Source organism: Scyliorhinus canicula, chromosome 16 (assembly GCF_902713615.1).
Source record: "Scyliorhinus canicula chromosome 16, sScyCan1.1, whole genome shotgun sequence".
Taxonomy (NCBI): Eukaryota; Metazoa; Chordata; class Chondrichthyes; order Carcharhiniformes; family Scyliorhinidae; genus Scyliorhinus; species Scyliorhinus canicula.
This window is the reverse complement of record NC_052161.1, coordinates 79,666,412-79,686,133: the sequence shown is the minus strand read 5'-3', so window position 1 is coordinate 79,686,133 and position 19,722 is coordinate 79,666,412. Positions and strand designations below refer to the sequence as shown.

Sequence of the window (19,722 nt, the reverse complement as noted above, 5' to 3'; positions counted from 1 at the left end):
GTGTAATGGTGCTATCAATTCATTTTTAATTCATGTTGATTCTAATCATTGTTAAACTAAAAGTTACAAAAAGTTACATTTTGTTGGTAATTACTTCATTTAGGGGTCTTTCAGTAAATGTAGTTATTTTTATGTGTGGTTCCCTCAAGGGGATTGTAACATTTTTATTGATGAGTTGCTCTTGCAGAGAGTGGATATGGGCACAAAAAGTCACACAATTAAATCCTGTGCTCTATCTGTTCCAGGGTTCTATAATGTATGATAAACTATAACGAGTATGTGTATTGAATAAAAAGAATGAGGGGTGTACACAGTGTAGATAAGAAGAAGCCGTTCCCCTTAGTGGAGGAATCAATGACCAGGAGCATTAGATTTAAGGTAAGGGGCACGAGGCTTAGAAGCACTGAGGAAAAACGTTTTGCCCAGAGAGTATTGGGAATCTGGAACTCACTGCCTGAAAGGGTAGTGGAGGCAGAGACCCTCATAACATTTAAGAAGTATTTAGATGTGCACTTGCGATGCCAATGCATACAAGGCCAAGTGCTGGAAAATGGGATTAGAATCCATAAAATCCCTACAGTGCAGAAGGAGGCCATTTAGCTCATCAAGTCTGCACCAACCTTCTGTAAAATCGGCCTACCCAGGCCCACTCCCTTCCTATCTGCATAACCCCACCTAACCTTTTGGACACTAAGGGTCAATTTAGCATGGTCAATTCATCTAACCTGCACATCTTTGGATGGTCAGAGGAATTCCATGCAGACATGGGGAGAGCGTACAAACTCCACAGTCTGTCTCCCAAGGTCGGAATCGAGCCCGGGCCCCTGGCAATGTGAGGCAGCAGTTCTAACCACTGTGCCGTCCTACGTAGAATATTTGGATGGTTGTTTTCACCGGCATAGATGCGAAGGGTCGAAGAGCCTTTTCTCTGCTGTAGACCTCTATGACTCTTAATATTTTGTATCTATATGATGTATGTCACACTGTTTTTCTTCTTAATGGTGCAATTAACTAATCAGAGCTGTGACTTGATCTGTTTCTGTCTGTAGTTTAAATGCTGCGGTGCAGAGGATTTCACGGACTGGTCAACGAACATGTACCATAATTGTAAAGGGCGTGCAACTGGACCACTTGCTTGTGGTGTACCTTACTCATGCTGTATACGAAATAAGGTATGCCTTGCTGTTCTATAATGTCATTTCTAACTAGATACAAAAATGTATTTTTGCTATTTAATGGGAGACGGAAGGAGAACAGGAAGATAAAAAGGAGGGAACAAAGTACAGAGCAAGGAGATGGAACAGAGTGGAGAGAAAAGAGGAAGGCAGAAGATAAGAAAAGGACTATGAATGGGGTAATGTAAAGAAAAGTGAGAAGAGAGGAGATAGAAGGGAGAGAAGCATTGATGGGATAGTCAAGGGCAAAAAGGAGGAGGACCGGGAGACGGACTGAGAACGGTGAGATGGGAAGAAGAGACAAAAGGTGAAAAGAATAGAGGATGATGGAGAGGGATAACATGGATGGAGGTGAGGGCAGAAAGCGTGAGGACCACTAGGAGGGAGGGAGAGGAGAGATGAAGGTGGGAAATTCGAACAGGAATATACCACGCAGCAAGTCAAGCCTGCAATGACATTCAGTTAGGTAGCTGCTGATCGTCTACTTCAATGCCACTTCCCATACTGTTTCTTGATGTTTTAAGTCTCCATAAATCTATCAACTTGAAATTAAATGAAAAGCACTTATTGTAGCGAGTAGGCTTCAATGAAGTTACTGTGAAAAGCCCCTAGTTGCCACATTCCGCCGTCTGTTCGGGGAGGCTGGTACGGGAATTGAACCGTGCTGCTGGCCTGCCTTGGTCTGCTTTAGAAGCCAGCGATTTAGCCCAGTGTGCTAAACCAGCCCCACTTCTGACATGAACCTCGATGATTCTATGTTCTATAAATGGAATAGTGTAGGTCAGATAGGCTTCAGATGGTTTCACAGGTCGGCGCAACATCGAGGGCCGAAGGGCCCGTACTGCGCTGTAGTGTTCTATGATTGAGCTTCCACAGTGCTCTGGGTTAGAGAATTACAAAGATTCACCACCATCTGAGTGTAGAAATTCCTCCCCATCTAAGACTCTGACACCTGGTTCTAGACTCACCAGCTAGCGGAAACATCTTATCCACATTCACCCTGTCATGCCCTTAGAAATGTGAGTTTCAGTGAGATAACTTTTCATAACCTTGCAATCTTAGAATCTCTAGAGAATACAGATCCAATTTCCTCAATCTCTCATAAAGCAATCCAACACTAGTCTGGTGAACCTCTGTTGCACTCTCTGTATGGCAAATATACCTTTCACCAGATAACGAGATGGAAACTACACAATCCTCCAGGGGTGGTCCCACCAAGGCTCTACACAATTGCAGTAAGACATATTTGCCTCTGTACTCAAATCCATTTGCAATTAAGGCCGACATACCATTTGCCTTCCTATTGACTGCTAGCTTCTAGTGACTTATGAACACCCAGATCCTTTTGGACACCACCTGTCAAACTCTCACAATTTCAGAAATATTGGGCTGGATTCTCCGTTCCTAAGTACTGACACCAATGGAGGATCCATGGTGTTCCATGATGAAAAATTTGGCGCCACACCCACACCGATTCTGCGACCGGTGAGGGGCTACCACCAGTGCCACGTGAAAGACTCGTGCAACGCGCAAAATACGGTTGGTGAACCTCGGGGTCTGTGCTGGACATGCGCAGGGCTGATAAGCTGCAGCCATGCGAACGCCTGCACCTCCCACACACGCACTGATGGTGCCAGTTGTGCTGAACTGCATACCCGTTTCCCCCCTACCCCACAGCCCACCAGCCAGCGGCATGGCTCTTGGCATAGAGTGGAGGTGCTGGACAGTGTCCCTCGCTCTCTCTCTCCGCAACCACCATGCCAGGCTCACGAACGCTGAGACCACAGGTGGCCCTCGCCATTGGGAATTCGGCCCATCAGAGACGGAGCATTATGGATGGGCCCTCTAATGATACTCAAACGGGTTTGCGACTGTGTGCGGCGGGCGTCTCGATGCTGATTTGAAGGGGGCCGAGCATCGCGACCCAACGTCAAACTTGCACCTGCCGTGATTTCGGTGTCGGGAGCGATTCTCTGCCCGATCGCCGTTCCCGATTTCGGCGTCGGGCAACAGAAAATCCCGCCCATTGTATTTTTTCCACCAAAGTAGATAACTGCACACTTATTCAAATTATATTCAATTTGCCATGTTCTTGCCCATTCACTTAGCACAGGGTTTTTCAAAGTGTTGGTTGTGGGATGGTATAAGAAGGGTCGCAAAGCTAAGGGTTGCAATGTTCCTACCACAGTCTGAAATCGCTTTACAATGGATTGATTGTGTATTCTTAGTATCAGGATATCATTCCCTCCTGCGCTTCATTTCTGATAGAGCAAGCATTACTTCTGCCAGCATTTGCCTGGCAGATAACATGGCAGTTCCGGCTTTCACACCATATTAAAACAAAATGTTGGATCAGCACTTTTCTCCTGAAAGCACAATGTAAATTTCCCCCAAGACCGTTCTGGAGTATTACTACGTAAGGCTGTTGCAACCACAGATACTCCACAGCTACTCTGCATTTATAATAATTCCCAGATAAAGCACATGATAATTTTAAAGCAATTTGTAATGTTAAGCGGTGGCTATATTTAGGGGAATGGGCCAGAAATCTGTTCAAGTCACTAACTTTTCCACAAGTAGTTGCAGGATTCATTGACTATTCCTCCACTAGGAACATAGGGAAAATGTAAAGGGAACAATCCCAGCCATATGCTCTCCACCAAACAAGTTTCCCACATAGAACATAGAACAGTACAGCACAGAACAGGCCCTTCGGCCCTCAATGTTGTGCCGAGCCATGATCACCCTACTCAAACCCATGTATCCACCCTATACCCATAACCCAACAACCCCCCCCCCCCCCCCCCCCCCCCTTAACCTTACTTTTATTAGGACACTACGGGCAATTTAGCATGGCCAATCCACCTAACCCGCACATCTTTGGACTGTGGGAGGAAACCGGAGCACCCGGAGGAAACCCACGCACACACGGGGAGGACGTGCATCCCTGGACATTAGGCAAGGTGGAAGAGCGCACAATGTTTTGTAAAATATTGCCATTTGGGGTAGGTAAAATTGAAACGGAACAACACAGAAAACACAGTCTCCAGCTTTGAGTCTTGAGAGATGTTTGGGGAAAGGAAACACATGTCAATGAAGTGTGAACACCTGACTTGTCAGAGACCGTCAAGGTACCTTTCTCATCTTTCAGGCTCTGAAAGATTTATTCTGAACTGATTGGAGAAATTGACTGAAATTAGTAACTGACCTCTCTTTAGTTACTGTACATCAGCATAATATTTGCTTCAGGACAATCGGAATATCTGGAAACCGAAACGCTAATAAACGGCTGGAATTCAAAGCCAGATAGTTATTCACAATGACATGAATGTTTGTGGAATGAAGGAGACAAGACTGTTCCCATGTACCCACCATAAATTTCCAATGCTTTATTCTGGTTTTAGTAACGGTTGCTGTCTCTGCAGCACAATCGGGTAGCGCATTCTGTTAGCGTGCTGCTTCAATCACACTCGAGGTCGCAATTTTGCTATTTCCCCACTTTAATGGTTTGTCTCATGTGATTTGGTTTGTATCCTTCAGTTGCATTCCAATAAATGTTGAATATTGTCACCACTGTTGTCCACCAGTCAGTTCCCATCACATAGCTTGATAGTATTCATGACAAGTAAAGGATATCGACATTGAACCAATCAGAAATATGCCACGATTGACACTGATGCTGAAAAAAATTCATCAAACCTATTTCGACAGACACACTCCAAATAGAGTGGCATTAGGTGCCAGCTGAAATTCACCAGGCAGATCCATTTTAAGCACATGGCTACATTATCAGTTTCTCTACACCTGTTGACACTTGTTTCAGTGGCAGCCCCTGCCTGCACATGGTTACAGTCCTAACACATTGGCGATTTCCAAAACCTCACCATGAGGAAAGTAAAAGCCGACCAGTGTGACGTCTATTGTGGATTTCTTCGAGAACCAATCACTCGTGACAGATTGGTCCAACACAGGAATGTCTGTGATGAAGTATCACAAAAATGTTTCATAGTGTTGAAATGTATTTTCAAAACATCAGTGGAATGCATGATTACCCACCCACCCCCAGAAAAAAAGAACCTGCTTTAATCTTACAAATATTTGAGAGATATTGTAAACATCATAGACAGGATTCCAGCTAGCGAGGGGCAATCCCTACAGATTGTCAACAATTCTGCCCCGACTGGTGGTGTTACCTCATGTTACAACCTGTATAAAACCCAACGGAATTAAAAATTAAAGTATTACATGAAGCTGCAGAACAAACCCGAATATCCGTGATAACAGATCAATCATTTCTTAGAAATGTGAGCAGCGCCGGATGGAGCAATCATGTTATTTTATCACTTTCCAAGTTCCAAATGCTTTCTGCTAGCTGTACCTCTATCTCTGGCCAAGCTCCAAAATATGCTCCATATAATTATGTTTACAATCGAAAATCGTAATTAAAAGCAGGACAAAAAAAAGTTCAAGGTTAACTGGCAGGAGTTGGCAAGAAGCCTGAAATTCAATGGAAGGTTGTCGGCAGGAAATGAAACAAAGCTGGGTAGGCAGGCTACAAGGCATGAAATCTGATTGGACTGAGATGGTGAGGACCAAGCAGGCTTACATGTCACATTAAAAGTAAGTGAACGCAGCGTGGGTCCCGAAGTTCGACCAGTTGACAAAAGTGGGTCTCAGAAAAAAAAGTAAAATGCTGACTTTGTCTATCTGTGTCTGTTTGAAGTCTCCTTGCATCTTCCTTGCAACTTACTTTCCCACCTAAATTAGTGTCATCAGATTGGAAATATTACAATTGGTCCCCATATTCAAAAATAATTTGTGTAGATTGTGAACAGCTGTGGCCCTAGCACTGATCTGTATGGTACCCCACTAGTAACAATCTCAAAGAACTACTTTAGGCAAGTATAATTTCCCTTTCATAAATGCATGTTGACTCTGCCCAACTTTGGCCATTTCTCAGATTAATTAGAATATGATAGTATGGGGTGCACAGTGGTTAGCACTGTTGCCTCACAGCGTTAATTGGAAAAATTTAAATCGAATTATTATTTAAAAAAGAATACGAGTACACTAATGAGGAAAAAATGGACTGTAAAAGCTTATTTAGGTATGTTAAAAAGCAGAGTCCAGGAGAATTTATAATCTCAGTATTGTTATGACGCAGAAGAGGCCAACTGGCCCACCATGTCTGCAAAAGCTCTCCAAACGAGCATTATGTCCGAGTGCCATTCCTCTGCCTTTTCCCGTAGTACACATTGTTTCTATTCAAGCAATCCTTAGAGATTACAAGGTGATGAGAGAAGAACTAGCTAAGGTAGACTGGGAGCTAAGACTTTATGGTGGAACAGTTGAGGAACAGTGGAGAACCTTCCAAGCGATTTTTCACAGTGCTCAGCAAAGGTTTATACCAACAAAAAGGAAGGACGGAAGAAAGAGGGAAAATCGACCGTGGATATCTAAGGAAATAAGGGAGAGTATCAAATTGAAGGAAAAAGCATATAAAGTGGCAAAGATTGCTGGGAGATTAGAGGACTGGGAAATCTTTAGGGGGCAACAGAAAGCTACTAAAAAAGCTATAAAGAAGAGTAAGATAGAGTATGAGAGTAAACTTGCTCAGAATATAAAAACAGACAGTAAAAGTTTTTACAAATATATAAGACAAAAAAGAGTGGCTAAGGTAAATATTGGTCCTTTAGAGGATGAGAAGGGAGTTTTAATAATGGGAAATGAGGAAATGGCTGAGGAACTGAACAGGTTTTTTGGGTCGGTCTTCACAGTGGAAGACACAAATAACATGCCAGCGACTGATAGAAATGAGGCTATGACAGGTGAGGACCTTGAGAGGATTGTTATCACTAAGGAGGGAGTGATGGGCAAGCTAATGGGGCTAAAGGTAGACCAGTCTCCTGGCCCTGATGGAATGCATCCCAGAGTGCTAAAAGAGATGGCTAGGGAAATTGCAGATGCACTAGTGATAATTTACCGAAATTCACTAGACTCTGGTCTGGTCCCGGTGGATTGGAAATTAGCAAACGTGACGCCACTGTTTAAAAAGGAGGTAGGCAGAAAGCAGGAAATTATAGGCCAGTGAGTTTAACTTCGGTAATAGGGAAGATGCTGGAATCTATCATCAAGGAAGAAATTGCGAGGCATCTGGATAGAAATTGTCCCATTGGGCAGACGCAGCATGGGTTCGTAAAAGGCAGGTCGTGCCTAACTAATTTAGTGGAATTTTTTGAGGACATTACCAGTGCAGTAGATAACGGGGAGCCGATGGATGTGGTATATCTGGATTTCCAGAAAGCCTTTGACAAGGTGCCACACAAAAGGTTGCTGCATAAGATAAAGATGCATGGCATTAAGGGTAAAGTAGTAGCATGGATAGAGGATTGGTTAATTAATAGAAAGCAAAGAGTTGGGATAAATGGGTGTTTCTCTGGTTGGCAATCAGTAGCTAGTGGTGTCCCTCAGGGATCCGTGTTGGGCCCACAATTGTTCACAATTTACATTGATGATTTGGAGTTGGGGACCAAGGGCAATGTGTCCAAGTTTGCAGATGACACTAAGATGAGTGGTAAAGCGAAAAGTGCAGAGGATACTGGAAGTCTGCAGAGGGATTTGGATAGGTTAAGTGAATGGGCTCGGGTCTGGCAGATGGAATACAATGTTGACAAATGTGAGGTTATCCATTTTGGTAGGAATAACAGCAAACGGGATTATTATTTAAACGATAAAATATTAAAGCATGCCGCTGTTCAGAGAGACTTGGGTGTGCTAGTGCATGAGTCACAGAAGGTTGGTTTACAAGTGCAACAGGTGATTAAGAAGGCAAATGGAATTTTGTCCTTCATTGCTAGAGGGATGGAGTTTAAGACTAGGGAGGTTATGTTGCAATTGTATAAGGTGTTAGTGCGGCCACACCTGGAGTATTGTGTTCAGTTTTGGTCTCCTTACTTGAGAAAGGACGTACTGGCGCTGGAGGGTGTGCAGAGGAGATTCACTAGGTTAATCCCAGAGCTGAAGGGGTTGGATTATGAGGAGAGGTTGAGTAGACTGGGACTGTACTCGTTGGAATTTAGAAGGATGAGGGGGGATCTTATAGAAACATTTAAAATTATGAAGGGAATAGATAGGATAGATGCGGGCAGGTTGTTTCCACTGGCGGGTGACAGCAGAACTAGGGGGCATAGCCTCAAAATAAGGGGAAGTAGATTTAGGACTGAGTTTAGGAGGAACTTCTTCACCCAAAGGGTTGTGAATCTATGGAATTCCTTGCCCAGTGAAGCAGTTGAGGCTCCTTCATTACATGTTTTTAAGGTAAAGATAGATAGTTTTTTGAAGAATAAAGGGATTAAGGGTTATGGTGTTCGGGCCGGAAAGTGGAGCTGAGACCACAAAAGATCAGCCATGATCTAATTGAATGGCGGAGCAGGCTCGAGGGGCCAGATGGCCTACTCCTGCTCCTAGTTCTTATGTTCTTATGTAATCCTCTGATGCCCACTTGAATGCCTCATTGGAATCTGCTGCCACACACTTTCAGGCTGTGGATTCCAGACCCCAACCACTTGTGTGAATAAGTTTTTTCTCACATCACATTTACTTCTTTTGCAAATTACTTTAAATCTGTGGCGCTCATTCTCAATCTTTTTAAAGTTGCTCCCTATCTACTCTGTCCAACCCCCTCATGATTTTAGACATCCCTATCAAATCTCTTACTCGGTCGTCTTCTCTCCCAAGTAGAACAGCCCCAGCCTCTCCAATTTAACTTCATAGCTGAACTTTCTCATTCCGGGAACCATTCTTGTAAACCTCTTCTGCACTCTCTACAATGTGTTCACAACCTTCCTATAGTGTGGCACCCAGAACTATACACAATTTTCCAACTGTGGTCATGTATCACTTCAGCATTATCTCTTTGCTCTTATATTCTATGCCCCTATTAATACCCAAAATATTATATGCTTTAATAACTGCTCTCTTCATCTCTCTTGCCACCTTCAATGATCTAAGAGACACAAGTCTCTCTGCTCCTGCACCCCTTTTTGAATTTTACCCCTTATTTTATATTGTATTTCCTTGTTCTTCCTACAAGATTGCATCGCCTCCGACTTCTGCATTGAATGTCATCGGCCATCTACCTGCCACACTACCAACTTAGAACATTGAACAGTACAGCACCGTATAAGCTCTTGGCCCATGATGTTGTGCCAACCACTTGTTTAAGATTATATCCTTCATCAATCATCTTTGATAAAAAACCTGATCAAGTTAGTGAGAAACGACCTCCCCTTCACAAAACCATGCTGTCTCTTGCTGATACATTCAATTGCTTCCAAATAGGAATAAATCCTGTCTCGAAGTATCCTCTCCAATATCTTCTGGACCACTGACGTAAGCCTGTAATTTCTTGGATTATTCTTGCTACCATTCTTAAAGAAAGGAACAACGTTAGCTATTCTCCAATCCTCTGGGACCACACCTGTAGCCAGTGAGGATACAAAGATTTCTGTCAAGCCCCCAGCAATTTCCTCCCTTGCCTCCCTCAGTATTCTATGATAGATCCCATCAGGTCCTGAGGATTTATTTACCTTAATGTTTTTAAAGACGTCCAATTTCATCTCCTTTTTGATTTCAACGTGACCCAGACTATCTACACACCCTTCCCCAGACTCATCATCCACCAAGTCCTTCTCTGAATACTGATGCAAAGTACTCATTCAGTACCTTGCCCATTTCCTTTGGTTCCATGCATATATTCCCCCTCTGTTCGTGAGTGGGCCAACCCTTTCCCAGGCTCCCCTCTTCCTCTTTATATATGTGTAAAAAGCCTTGAGATTTTCCTTAATCTAATTGACTTTTCATGACCCCTTTTAGCCCTCCTGACTCCTTGCTTACGTTCCTTCCTACTTTCCTTGTATTCCTCACAGACTTCGTCTGTTTCCAGCCTTCCAGCCCTTACAAATGCTTCCATTTTCTTTTGGCTTACAATATCCCTCGTAATCAAAGACTCCCTAAACCATACTTATCCTTCTTCCTCACAGGAACACGTCGGTCCTGAATTCGTATCAAGTGACATTTGAAAGCCTCCCACATGTCAGATATTGATTTATCTTCTCACATCCACCCCCAATCTAGATTCTTCAGTTCCTGCCTAATATTGTTATTATTAGCCTTCCCCAATTTAGCACCTTTACCTGAGGACTACTCTTATCTTTATCCAACAGTACCACACAACTTTTCTCAAAATGCTCCCTTAGTGAAACTTTAACTTCCTGGCCGGACTCATTCGCCAATACCAGATCCAGTAAGGCTCCTTCCCTAGTTGGACTATCTACATATTGCTTCAAGCAGCCCTCCTGAATGCATCTTACAAACTCTGCCCCATCCAAGACTCTAGCACGAAATGAGACCCAGTCAATATATGTAAGTTAAAATCACCCAGTCCTGTTCTTTTACACCTTTCCAAAATCTACCTAAATATCTGCTCCGCTATCTGCCACTGGCTGTTGGGAGGACTGTAGTTAACCCCCAACAGTGTGGCTTGCACCCTTTCCTATTCCAGAGCTCTCCCCATATTGCCTCACTGCATGAACCCTCTGAGATGTGCTCCTGCAGTACAGCTGTGATATTCTTCTTAACCAGTAGTACAACTTCCCCCACCCCTTTTACACCTCCCTCTATCCCGCCTGAAACATCTAAATCCTGGAACATTTAGCTGCTAATCCTGTCCTTCCTCAATTAAGTCTCTGTAATGGCAACAACATCATTCTGTAGGGACATAATTTCCTCGACTGTCACCATGTTCTGGGTAACATCTACCTCCTTGGCAAAGATAGATGCAAAATATCCATTTATTGGCTCACCACACCCCCAGCCTCCATGTGTCAATTCCCTTTTAGGTCCCTCATTGGCCCAAGCAGAAGACTTTACCATTCCACTACCATTTGAGCAGTGGATGAGGTGGAGGGCTGATGTAGGCTGCAAAGAGACATTGATAGGATGCAGAGTTGGGCCGAAAAATGGCAGATGGAGTTTAACCCTGATAAGTGCTAGGTGATTCATTTTGGCAGAAAAAATTTGAATGTGGATTACAGGGTCAACGGAAGGGTTCTGAGGAATGTGGAGGAACAGAGAGATCTTGGTGTTCATGTCCACAGATCTCTGAAGGTTGCCACTCAAGTTGATTGAGCCGTGCAGAAAGCCTATAGTGTGTTAGTGTTTATTAACAGGGGGGCTTGAGTTTAAGAGCCGCAGGGTTATGCTGCAACCATATTTGGAGTATTCTGGTCACCTCACTATAGGAAGGATGTGGAAGCATTGGAAAGGGTGCAAAGGAGATTTACCAGGATGCTGCCTGGTTTGCAGGATAGGCCTTATGAGGAAAGGTTGAGGGAGCTAGGGCTTTTCTCTTTGGAGCGGAGGAGGATGAGAGGTGACTTAATAGAGGATGATGATGAGGGGGTAGATAGAGTGGACGTTCAGAGTCTATTTCCTCGGGTGGATGTAGCTGTTACAAGGGGGCGTAACTATAAGGTTCAGGGTGGGAGATATAGGAGGGATGTCCGAGGTAGGTTCTTTAATTAGGGAGTGGTTAGGGTGTGGAATGGACTGCCTGCTGTGATAGTGGAGTCGGACACTTTAGGAACTTTCAAGCGGTTATTGGATAGGCACATGGAGCACACCAGAATGACAGGGAGTGGGATAGCTTGATCTTGGTTTCGGACAATGCTCGGCAAACATCGAGGGCCGAAGGGCCTGTCGAAATGAAAAAATGAAAATCGCTTATTGTCACGAGTAGGCTTCAATGAAGTTACTGTGAAAAGCCCCTAGTCGCCACATTCCGGCGCCTGTCCGGGGAGGCTGGTACGGGAATCGAGCCGTGCTTCTGGCCTGCTTGGTCTGCTTTAAAAGCCAGCGATTTAGCCTTGTGAGCTAAACCAGCCCCTGAGGAATACAGAATGTTCTGTGCTGTACTATTCTATGTTCTATTCCCCTTTATGTTGGCTGCCAGCCTTTTCTCATGATCCCTCCACCCTTCTCTAATGTGCTTTTTCGCCTCCCCTCGCAACCTTCTGTATTCCTCTTGGTGCACAATTGTTTTCTATCTGACACATGTCAAGAGCACACCTTTTCTTCTTTATCTTCATTTCTATTTCCTTGTTCATCCAGGGAGCTCTGATTTGTTTGCCTCCATTCCCCTTTTAAGGGATATATCTTGGACTCTGTCTGGACCACTTCTGTTTTGAAGGCAGCTCATTAAAGATCATAGATCATAGAACAGCACAGCACAGAACAGGCCCTTCGGCCCTCAATGTTGTGCCGAGCAATGATCACCCTACTCAAACCCACGTATCCACCCTATACCCGTAACCCAACAACCCCACCCCCCCCCCCCCCCCCCCCCCCCCCTTAACCTTACGTTTTAGGACACTACGGGCAATTTAGCATGGCCAATCCACCTAACCCGCACATCTTTGGACTGTGGGAGGAACCCGGTTCAGCTACAACCTGCCAACCTTTTGTTCTCGTCTAACTGGCCTAGCTTCGTTTTCGGCACATTGAAATCAACACTTCCTCAGTGAACTATTCTTACTCTGGATAGTATGAAAGAAATTAATGGCATTTAAATTCCCCTGGCCCAGATTATCTATATCCCAGAGTGTTAAAAGAGATACTAAATGCATCGACAGTCATTTTTCAAGATTCTGTAGACTTTGGAATGGGTTTCTACAGATTGAAAGGTGACAAATATAACCCCACTATTTAAGAAAGGAGGGAAAGAGAGGAAATGAAGAACTGCAGAGGTGTTGGCCTGATAGCAATAGTAGGTAAAATGATAGAATCTATAATAAGGGATGCAATAACAAGACTTAGAAAATAATGGTAGGATTAACAAAGTCACCATGGATTTATGAAAAGGAAACAATATTTAACAAACCTACTTGAGTTTTTTGAGGATGTTACTAACAGATTAGATGAGGGGGAACCGGTAGATGTGGTATATTTAGATTTTCAAAAAGTTTTTGATAAGGCCTTGCACAAAAGGCAAATCTGTATTCTCCCTCTGTGTACCCGAATAGGCACCGGAATGTGGCGCCTAGGGGCTTTTCACAGTAACTTCTTTGCAATGTTAATGTAATCCTACTTGCGACAATAAAAGTGTGTTTATTTATTTATTGTAACCCATCCCTGATTCTCCTGTGGCTAGTTGGAAGTCCACCACAACAGCAGTAAGACATCTTTACTCTAAAAGTCTAATCTTCTTGCAATAAAGGCCAACATATCTCTTGCCTTAATTGCTTTCTGCATGTTAGCTTTCAATGGCTCATGAACAAGTCCCTTTGGAGTTCAACACTCTCCCAGCCTCTCAACAACTAAGGTATACTCTGTATTTCTGTTTTCCCCACAAAGTAAATGATCTTGCGTTTCTCCACATTAAACACGATCTGCCAAATGTTTGCTCACTTGCTTAGCCTCTCCAAGTCCCCTTGAAGTGCCTTACCTCTTCACAACTCACACTTATTACAATCATGGACCAAACCCTAACAGTTGTGAGAATACTGGACCAAAATCCCAATATTTTACAATTTTGTAAGACTCTGAGGAGAGGATACTTTCCAGGAGAGATTGCCCAAAAAAATAGGGATATGTTATATTTAAGCAAACTTCATTACTGACAGAGTATTAAAATCTTCAACATCACACCAGAAAATAGCTTACAATTACCGCTTAAATCACAGATACAGACTGATTTATACAGGCAGTCAGTATACAGAACATTGTTTTAAAATTCTAATCCTGTCTACATAGATTTATTATTAAACCTTCACCCAAAAGCTTGACTGTAATCTTCCAGCTAGAAACTGTCTATTCTTCTAAAAAGTAAACAATTTTGCTGGCAAGTTCTGCTGATCTGAAGTCTTTGAGGTATGAGCATTTGACTAGCATGTGATTTTTACTCTAATGCAGTGATGTTAGATCTATTCCCCTTTTTACTAAAACTGCGCATTTTCCCTTTCACTGCAATTGTACTGAACTGGAACCCAGACCCCTGTTTTCACAATCCTGGTCAGAGAGGTGAGTTTCAATGGAAGATTCTTCTTGGAGCTGCTCCAATCACAGGCCATTTCTCTCTATCCTTTGCTCTGATTGGTTCTCTAGTCTGCTTACACCAGAAAATATGGGAGAGAAAATGAAGGAGGCAGAGTTTCTGTCAAGGGCCCTGGAAGATACGTTTTGCTGTGGTCAAGTCGGCCAACCAGGAAGAAACGGTGCCATGGTCGAGTTAGGGCCCGGACGACTATGGTCAAGTCAGGGCCCCAGGGAGAGACCAGTCAGAGCCTCAGGAAGAGACAATGTCATGGTCAAGTAAGGACCGGGGGAACGGTGGTCGAGTCAGAGTCTGAGAGGCTGTTGTCGCATCGGAGTCCCGAGAAAAGAGCGTGTGCCATGGTCAGGTTGGTGGCCCAGGAAGAGACTATGCCATGGTCGATTTGGAGTCTGTAAAAGAGACAGTGTCGAGATCGAGTCGGGGTCCGGGGTAGAGACCGTGTCGAGGTCGAGGGAAGAGACAGTGTCGAGGTCGAGTCGGAGTCCGGGGAAAAGACAGTGTCGAGGTCGAATCAGGCTCTGGAGAACAGACAGTTTCGAAGTCGAGTCGGGGTCCGGGGCAGAGACGGTGTAGAGGTTGCGTCGGGGTCCGGTGAAGAGACAATGTCGGGGTTGAGTTGGGGTCAAGTCAGGGTCTGGGGAAATGACAGTGTAGAGGTTAAGTTGGGGTCTGGGGAAGAGACAGTGATGCGCATCATGACCAACCTCTCTAAGCACTTCATTACAACTGAAGTCAGGGCCATCGGACGTTAGTCATTGAGGCACATTGCCTGGTTCTTCTTTGGCACTGGTACGATGGTGTTCTTCTTGAAGCAGGTGGGGACCTCGGAGCGGAGTACATAGAACATAGAACACTACAGCGCAGTACGGGCCCTTCGGCCCTCGATGTTGCGCCGACCTGTGAAACCATCTGAAGCCTATCTGACCTACACTATTCCATTTTCATCCATATGTCTATCCAGTGACCACTTAAATGCCCTTAAAGTTGGCGAGTCTACTACTGTTGCAGGCAGGGCGTTCCACACCCCTACTACTCTCTGAGTAAAGAAACTGCCTCTGACATCTGTCCTATATCTCTCACCCCTCAATTTAAAGCTATGTCCCCTCGTGTTGGTCATCACCATCCGAGGAAAAAGGCTCTCACTGTCCACCCTATCTAACCCTCTGACTATCTTATATGTCTCTATTAAGTCACCTCTCAGCCTTCTCCTCTCTAACGAAAACAACCTCAATTCCCTGAGCCTTTCCTCGTAAGACCTTCCCTCCATACCAGGCAACATCCTAGTAAATCTCCTCTGAACCCTTTCCAAAGCTTCCACATCCTTCCTATAATGTGGTGACCAGAACTGCACGCAGTACTCCAGGTGTGGCCGCACCAGAGTTATGTACAGCTGCAGCATGACCCTGTGGTTCCGAAACTCAATCCCCCTGCTTATAAAGGCTAGCACACCATATGCCTTCTTAACAGCCCTATTAACCTGGGTGGCAACTTTCAAGGATTTATGTACCTGGATGCCGAGATCTCTCTGTTCATCTACACTACCAAGAATCTTGCCATTAGCCCAGTACTCTGCATTCCTGTTACTCCTTCCAAAGTGAACCACCTCACACTTTTCCGCATTAAACTCCATCTGCCACCTCTCAGCCCAGCTCTGCAGCTTATCTATGTCCCTCTGTATCCTATAACATCCTTCAGCACTATCCACAACTCCACCGACCTTCGTGTCATCTGCAAATTTACTAACCCATCCTTCTACACCCTCTTCCAGGTCATTTATAAAAATGACAAACAGCAGTGGCCCCAAAACAGATCCTTGCGGTACACCACTAGTAACTGAACTCCAGGATGAACATTTGCCATCAACCACCACCCTCTGTCTTCTTTCAGCTAGCCAATTACTGATCCAAACCGCTAAATCACCTTCAATTCCATACTTCCTTATTTCTGCAATAGCCTACCGTGGGGAACCTTATCAAACGCCTTACTGAAATCCATATACACCACATCAACAGCTTTACCCTGATCCACCTGTTTGGTCACCTTCTCAAAAAACTCAATAAGGTTTGTGAGACATGACCTACCCTTCACAAAACCGTGTTGAGTATCGCTAATCAACTTGTTCTTTTCAAGATGATTATAAACCCTATCTCTTATAACCTTTTCCAACATTTTACCCACAACCGAAGTAAGGCTCACAGGTCTATAATTACCAGGGTTGTCTCTACTCCCCTTCTTGAACAAGGGGACAACATTTGCTATCCTCCAGTCTTCCGGCACTATTCCTGTCGACAAAGACGACATAAATATCAAGGACAAAGGCTCTGCAATCTCCTCCCTGGCTTCCCAGAGAATCCTAGGATAAATCCCATCTGGCCCAGGGGACTTATCTATTTTGACATTTTCTAAAATTGCTAACACCTCCTCCTTTTGAACCTCAATTCCATCTAGCCTGGTCGACTGAACCTGAGTGTTCTCCTCGACAACATTGTCTTTCTCCAGTGTAAACACTGACGAAAAATATCCATTTAATGCTTCCCCTATCTCCTCTGATTCCACACACAACTTTCCACTACTATCCTTGATTGGCCCTAATCTTACTCGAGTCATTCTTTTGTTCCTGATATACCTATAGAAAGCCTTAGGGTTTTCCTTGATCCTATCCGCCAACGACTTTTCGTGTCCTCTCCTCGCTCTTAACTCTCCCTTTAGGTCCTTCCTAAAGGGACAGATTAAAGATGTCCACAAGCACATCTGCCAGCTGGTCAGCGCAGGCTCCGAGTGCACAACGGGGATCCCATCCGGACCCATCGTCTTCCGAGAGTTCACTTTCAAGAAGACCGATCTGACTTTGGAAGCTGTGATGGTGGGTATGGGTGCGTTATGGGCTGCTGGGGCACTCGACAGCGGATCGTTGGTTTCCTGCTCAAACTGAGCATAGAATGCATCGAGTTCATCTGGGAGGGGTGCTCTGCCGCTGGAGATACTGCTCGGCTTCGCTTTGTAGCCCGTTATGTTCTTTAGGCCTTGCTACAACAGTCGAGAGTCTGTGACTCCAGCTTGGTCTGATATTCTGTCTTGACATCTTGGATGGCTTTGCAGAGGTCGTACCTGGATTTCTTGTATAGGTCAGGGTCATCTGATTTAAATGCCTCAGACCTGTCTTTCAGTAGGGAGTCAATCTCACGATTGAGCAGTGGTTTCCGGTTTGGGAATATACGTACTGCTTTCTTTGGCACACAGTCGTCCACACATTTGCTGATGAAGTCTTTGACGGTGGTGGCATACTCGTTTAGGTTGGTCGCTGAGGTGCAGCACGGTGGCACAGTGGTTAGCATTGTCACCTACGGCGCTGAGGACCTGGGTTCGAATCCCGGCCCTGGGTCACTGTCCGTGAGGAGTTTGCACATTCTCCCCGTGTCTGCGTGGGTTTCACCCCCACAACCCAAAGATGTGCAGGTTAGGTGGATTGGCCACACTAAATTGCCCCTTAATTGGAAAAAGTAATTGGGTATTCTAATTTTTTTTTTTAAGTTGGTCGCTGAGTTAAATATGGACCAGTCCACTGTCTCGAAGCAGTCACGTAGGAGCTCTTCTGTTTGCTCAGACCAGCACTACACGAACTTCTCTGCTGGATTCTCCCGCTTGAGTTTCTGCTTGTATGCCGGGAGAAGGAGCATCGTCTTATGGTCTTATTTTCCGAAGTGCGGTCGGGGGATGGAACGGTAGGCGCCCTTGATTTTTGAGTAGCTGTGGTCAAGAGTGTTGTCGCCCCTGGTGGGACAGGAGATGTGCTGGTGGAATTTTGGCAGTGCACTCTTGGGGTTGGCCTTGTTGAAGTCCATAGCCACGATGAACAAGGCCTCCAGGTGTTCTGTTTCATAGATGTTTATAACTGTGTACAGTTCGTCCAGCGCCTTTTTCACTTCTGCCTGGGGTGGGATCTAGACCGCTGTGATATTGACTGAAGTGATAATGGGAAGAGACAGTGTCAAGGTCATGTTGAGGTCCAAGAAAGAGACGGTGTTGAGGTCGGGTCGAGGTCCCCATGCCCTCTGATCGCCCCAAACCAGGGCGGCTGCGGACTGAGTCCACAGCCGGCATGCGAGTATCCTGACCGGCTGCACCACATTAGATCCACGTTGTTGGGACTTCAGCCGGTCGGGGGCGGAGAATGGCGGCGCAAAGGCCCCAAGTAGGTGTTAGGCTGCATTGTGTACTCCTCAAGTACACCGCTTTTCAGGCCCCACTGAATCGGGGAACCGGCACTGGTCCCGATTCCTTGCTGGAAAATGCATTCTCCGCCCCGCGCCGAGCGTGATTTTGGTGTTGGGGTGTGGAGAATCCAGCCCAGGGTCTCTTCATATGGCGTACCGTTGCTAATGACTGAAGAGACCAATCCTTGAGAGGCAGATTCTGCCACAAGTGCCACATATGATTGACTAAATGTCATTGTGGGCTGTTGTTTTCAGTGTTAAATTCTAATGCCAAGGTGCGTGGCACTTCACACCAGTTCACAGGTGGTGTTGCGCTGACTCCCATGGCCAGCGTATATCTACCATGGCTACAAGAGCAGGTCAAGAGGCTCACCTCTTGACTGACAAAAATGTGTCCATCACCTACAAAGCATAATGCATCATTGTAATAGAGTGCCCGAAACATAGCCTTCTGGCAAATTTAGAAAGTCTGTTCTCTGAAGTAAACATGAAAATGGTCAACCGAGCTATATTTCTTCAAGCATTCTGATTTCCAAACTGACAGCTGAATTTATTGTAATAGCATTTTAATACAAATCATATTAAGATCCTTCTGTGGTGAAGTAAGCTCAGATTCAAAACTGTGATGTTTTATGATGTTGGCATTATTAAAATGTGTATCATCTCATTTTCCATGAGTACTGCCGCAAGATATCCACAAGGCCTCTGTATATTTTTATTTAAAAATAGCTGTATGAAAGAAATGCTTTTAAATTATTTGGTAATATAAATAGACCTTACAATGAAGACTTTAATGTATTAATAGTGAAATGGAGCTTTTTATAATACATTTCTATAAATGTTAATGGCAGAGTAAGTGATATTTTTTCCATAATTTCAATTATTCAGGATTAGAGACGTAGAAAATAGGAGCAGGCTTAGGCCCTTTGAGCCTGATCCACCATTCAGTATGATCATGGCCGATCCTCTATCTCAACACCATGGGCGGAATTCTCTGCTCCCGGGAAAAATCGGGAAGGCCAAGTTTCACGACGGCCTCGGAGGCCGCTCCTCTCACTGTATTCACCCCCACCCGGGGGGCTAGGAGCGGCGCTCCGTTATTCTCGGTGGCCGGGCCTTGACGCTTGCGTCAAGGCGGCGCCTAGAATGACGCGACGGTGGCGCCTATGTGACGTCAGCCACGCATGCGCAGGTTGGCCATCTCCAACCCGCGCATGCGCGG

At 44.9% G+C, this 19,722-nt stretch overlaps 1 protein-coding gene across 3 annotated transcripts in view; it reads left to right on the top strand.

The window, feature by feature from the left end:
* Window positions 1-19,722, top strand: part of tspan15 (tetraspanin 15) — a 168,886-nt gene that overhangs the window by 98,257 nt on the left and 50,907 nt on the right. For all 3 annotated transcript variants that reach the window (XM_038821706.1, XM_038821707.1, XM_038821708.1), the window contains exon 5: window positions 1,050-1,172. In XM_038821706.1, coding sequence (XP_038677634.1) covers window positions 1,050-1,172 — 123 coding nt within the window. The remainder of the gene's footprint in view (window positions 1-1,049; window positions 1,173-19,722) is intronic.